The 5,369-nt window shown below is 35.9% G+C and overlaps 1 protein-coding gene across 1 annotated transcript; it reads right to left on the bottom strand.

Moving 5' to 3' along the window:
• Positions 1-4,108: 4,108 nt before the first annotated feature.
• Positions 4,109-5,047, bottom strand: LOC130861215 (olfactory receptor 51B4). Its single transcript, XM_057749834.1, has one exon. The coding sequence runs from the start codon at positions 5,042-5,044 to the stop codon at positions 4,109-4,111; it is 936 nt and encodes a 311-aa protein (XP_057605817.1). The 5' UTR covers positions 5,045-5,047.
• Positions 5,048-5,369: the final 322 nt, after the last annotated feature.

Genomic DNA, 5,369 nt, shown 5'->3' with positions numbered 1-5,369 from the left:
AACAAGTCATTTTTACAGTATGCTAATTAAAAGAGAGAAGGGAGAGAGAGAGAGAAAATCCAATAACCTTGTTTTGCAGATGGAGAAACTGGAAATTGAAGACTGAGTTGAGGCCTGGAGAAGATCACATGGCCAGAGAGTGTTTCTGGGGACACCCCATCCACACAAGCACACATACACACACACACACACACACACACACACACACATCCATGCCCATACCTACAAACCACTCATGAAAGAAGGGGAAGGGGACAAGACCCAGGGAAAGGAGCTTTTAAGAGATTTAATAAAATGTTTGGAAATGCAAGGGTAAAAATATTTTTTTTTAGATTTCAGATTTCAGAGGAAAGGAAAAAAACATTGCAACATCTTCATTACCGCGTTTACATTATGAAATGTCAAAAACTATCACTTTTCATTCACAAATCAGAATCGTTAAATAATTGTCAAATTCTTTGCCCATAAACAGGGTGTTTGAAAGCTGTGTTGCTTAGATTTATTTATTTATTTTTTGTCCCTTTTTAAGAACTGCTAAGTGGGCATGAACCTGAAACAAATTAATTCATGTAAAGTTCTTGGAATAACACCTGAAACAGGATGTTTGCTATGACTGTGAGAAATTGAAATCTGTCACAAATTAAATAAACCAGCCCTAGCCACACCCCACAAATAACATTTGTTAAAGGACAGTATAAACAGCTTTGGAGGTTTAGAGTTCATCTTCAAGAAGATCATAAACTGATGGGGAAAAATAATTACTGCCTGGCCTGAACACAGGATATGATAGGGAATAAACTGTCCTGACTTAATAATCCCTCAGGAGGAAAGCACAGACATGATTCCTGCTTTCATGCCAGTACTAACTTAAGACATTCTGTAGAGGAGGGATTTAGGTCTGGGAAACTCAGAGTAAGAATGGTCAAGAGACTTGTCTTGAAGCTGCACTTGCTTGGAAGGACACTGTTTTTACTTAAATTGTACTATAAATATAATATGACTGGATCAGTAGGTAAATATTGATTTGTTAATGAAAAGTTTGTTCAAAGCAAGGAATTGTAGAAAGGAATACATATGTTATGAATTTATTTAAAATTAAAATCTATACATGTATATTTATTCTAAAAAATCAATAATTTTCAATATCCCTTCTGTTGTTTTTCTTCATTGATTTTTGACAATTGATATAGGCTGTTTAAAGCTCAATAGAGTATAATATTGTGTTATGTCATCCCTTGCTACTGCATGGGTAAATTTGAGTTCTCAACTTGATCCCATTCCCTTCTTATTTGTATTTAGAGACCTCTGTTTCTTTTTCTGAACTTAAGAGTTCTGCATCAAATCCATTTTTTTCTAGCACATTGCCTCTAAATTAGCACCACACATTTATTGCTGAAGGCTATGTTCCTGTAACAATCAAAGGAATAGCATTGAAACTCCCTTTCTAATAATTTTTCAGGAACTAATATATTGCATTTGCTACTTTTACAAAAATCTTTTACGTGCCTTAAAATTTTAATACCACCAAACTATTTTTTTACTCCTATTTACCACCTTGCAGTGGTCAATTGCGATGCAAGTTCCCCATACGTAGTTCATATTCTGGAATGATGTTCATTTCAGACCATACAACAAAAGTAACTAGAAACCTATGTCCCTAAATGAAATACACTCAATATACCAACTAAGAAAAATAAAATAAGTGGTACATAGAGAAAAACAACCAAAACAACCCTCAGGTCCAACTTTTCAAGGACCATCACTAAGCAGTTGCACAGTGACTGAATCTTGCTGGAGTAGATATTTATTAGTTTTACAGAGCTAATCCTGTATCCAAATATCCCTTTTAATTTGGAGGAATCCCTCACTACTTAGCATTTAGTTTTTGATAACTTCTCCCTTACCACAGAAGCTAGAAGTATGAGAACCCCAAATGTAGGACACAGTCTTATTCAGGCTCCAACATGTAGATTATACACCTTGGTTCAAGAATGATCAAGACAATGTAGTTATAGAATTCCATAACATAGTTCAAAACTGATATGTAAAGAATAAAATGTAAAGAATGGACACTGTGACAGTGGTGTTCTCAGGACTGGGGTTCATGGCTGCAGCAGAAGATTCATGCCTTGTTTCCACTAAGGGAGAATTGATGAATATTTATTACTTATTCCAAGGGAAATGCTTTATTTCCTGACACTGCAAATAATTCTGAATGCCACCCCAACGTTCTTCCAATAAATGCCCTTTATGAGCTTAAGACAGCCAGTCAATTTCTCTAACTTGCAAGCTCTATTGCTTATAAATATTTCTAAATAATGTAGTAAATCTTATAAATGGTATTTTTATTGATACATTGGGGATTCTCTGACTCTTCATTATTAGACAATGCATCTCCTTATATCTTGAATTTAGCGAGAGGATAATGAAAATGGAGGCAATTAATATATGCTTTTTCTAGTGAAAATGGTAGATGTGGTTTTTCCATGTTGAAGTTGCTGGAATATTCTTAGAGTGCTTACTGCCTGGATAGGACATCAGTATGGAGAGTTCCTTAGGTGAGGCAGAGAGAATCTAGACTGGCCTGGCTATTTCCCGGGCTCTGTACATAAGCTCTAAATCAGAAAATAGGATGTGGGGAGGAGGTCCAAGTAGAAGAACCAACTTAGAAAATAGGAAGAAACAGCGATCTTCAGAGAGCAATGAACATTAACTTTTTAGATCCGATGCTCATGACAAGACTAGCTCCACATAGCAGCATAGAACCAACAGTAGATGAATAAGTTAATTATCATTACCTATAGCATTAACAACAGGCTGCAGACCATACTTCTTTTTTAAAATTTTTATTGAATTATAGTTGATTTACAATGTTTTGGTAGTTTCAGGTGTACAGCAAAGTGATTCAGATATACATATATATATATGTGTATACATATACATATATTCTTTTTTAGATTCTTTTCCGTTATAGGTTATTACAAGATGTTGAGTATAGTTCCCTGTTCTATACAGTAGGTCCTTGTTGGTTATCTATTTTATATATAGTAGTATGTATATTTTAATCCCAAATTTCTAATTTATCCCTCCCACCTTCACACGTTTCTCTCTAGCTTGATGAAACCTTTTGTATTTTTGTAGACTATATTTCAACCAAAATGAACAGCATAAAGACTTAAAGATTTTGAAGAAGTTTGAAGAAAAAAAACTATTCAATCAGTGCATAACATTACTTTTGCCAGGTTTTCTGCCTTCATTAGCAGAAAAATTTCATAAAGTAAAAAAACTCTGAGCTTTTTTTTTTTTATGTGAGAAAAAAGTGAGGAGAGACAGAAACAGATGGTGAAATATCAGGAAGTAAAGTAGAAAGTGGAAAGAAGAAAAATTTGTATACTGATTTTTAGCAGCCATTGGAAAGAGGGAAAGGCATGCTAGGAGATCTGGTTTCAACTAGCTGATAGGAAATTGGTCAGTTGCCATTGAAGTTTTAATGGTATCAATTGCCCTTTAACAATAAAATATATGGATTTGCTAAGGGAAACTGAAGTTTCACGAGTAAGCTTTCTAGAGTTGTATATATTTGCTAGTTTTCCTCACCAAGGTTTGTTTACTTATAAAACAACATCATTTCCAATACAGTTAGATTCAAAACATAAATATGGGAAGATGATAAATACATCATTCTAATTCTATTTTATAGGGCACACAAAATGTACCTCCAACTGCACATGTTTTTTCAGACAAACCAAATTTGAATCAGGCTATTTTAGTCTACTTATCTTGACATTTTCTAAAGTAGTACTTATTCCTCCCTTACACACAAGATCTGGAATGTCTCATCTCACTATCTTCTATATCCCTTTCTCCAAGATCACTGACACTTATACTCTTTATTAGAATGCATTATGTATATATTCTAATATTATATATACTATATATATTCTAATATTAAATATATATGTAATCTGCTCATCAACTTACATCTTTATGTAATAATTTAAATCTCATTTATCTCTGAAAAAAATGTGTGAGTATAAAACCAAGGTTCTTTTCGAATAATGGGAAAGGCCAAAATATCCTGGAGATCTCCAGATTCTGAAATAAGGGCTCAAGCCCTACTGTGCTCAGAAAGTAGGCGAACAATGCTTCTCTGAATCTGCTTGGTCTTGATGCTGTATATAAGGGGGTTCATGAATGGAGGAAAGAGAAAGTAGACGTAGCTCATGGTAATGTGGACCACATGTGGTGCATGCTTCCCAAACCTGTGGATGAAAGTCAGGCCAATCACAGTGATGTAAAAGACTAGGACACAGCTGATATGGGAGACACACGTGTTGAGGGCCTTAGCTCTCTCCTCTCCAGAGGCAATGTCCATCACCATCTTAAAGATTAGGATATAAGAGAAGAGGATCATTAGAGCATCTAGGAAGAAAGTCAAAGCAACCAGAATAACTGGGTATACACGGTTAAATGTAATGTCAGCACAGGCAAGTTTCATGATGTCTTGGTGGAGGCAAAAGGCATGGGAAAGAACATGGGAACGGCAATATGGAAACCAATAGAGTGGCAGAATTGGGGGTACAATGGACACCAAGCCCCTCATTAGTACCCCCAGTCCTATCTTCATCACCTGGGAATTGGTAAGAATGGAGTTGTACCTCAGAGGGGTGCTTATGGCAAGGAAACGGTCGTAGGCCATGGCAAGCAAGATACCTGATTCTACAATAGCCAGTGTGTGAATGAAGTAGGATTGAGTGAAACAGGCACCCTGGGCAATTTCCCTGTGGTCCAGCAACAGGACACCCAGGACTGTGGGCATTGTAGTCAATGTCATCCCAAGGTCAGTACCTGCCAGCATAACCAGGAAGTAGTACATGGGCTCATGAAGACTGTGGTCATTCCAAATAAGGAAGAGCAGTGTGCCATTGCCAAAAAGGATGGAGAGGTAAATGATAAAGAAGGGAAGAGAGATCCAGTGGTGGATTGTTTCTGAGCCTAAGAAGCCACTCAGCAAGAAGGGAGCAGCGCTGTTGTTGGACCACATGGTAGGTATTGCAGGTGAAGAGCTTTTTCAGGGGTTATGATCTCTTAATATGCAGTATTCTTTCTTTCTCTCCATCTTCTTATAGCACATCATCAGGCCATTTTTCTTCCCAAAATGTACAAGAATTTGTGGATTGTCTCAGTCAATTATAAATCTGTACTCACAAAACCTTTGCCTGCAATAATAAATAACAATAATACTAACCATCACAATTTACTCTTCAGCATCCAAATTTTATTCTGTCAATCACATCTCACACCTATGTTTCTACTCTTTTTTTTATATAGTTTTTTTAAAGCTCTTTATTGGAAAATAATTGCTTTAT

This window comes from Hippopotamus amphibius, chromosome 9, assembly GCF_030028045.1.
Source record: "Hippopotamus amphibius kiboko isolate mHipAmp2 chromosome 9, mHipAmp2.hap2, whole genome shotgun sequence".
NCBI classification, from domain to species: domain Eukaryota; kingdom Metazoa; phylum Chordata; class Mammalia; order Artiodactyla; family Hippopotamidae; genus Hippopotamus; species Hippopotamus amphibius.
The sequence above is the reverse complement of the archived record's forward strand: the minus strand, read 5'-3'. Positions and strand labels throughout refer to the sequence as shown.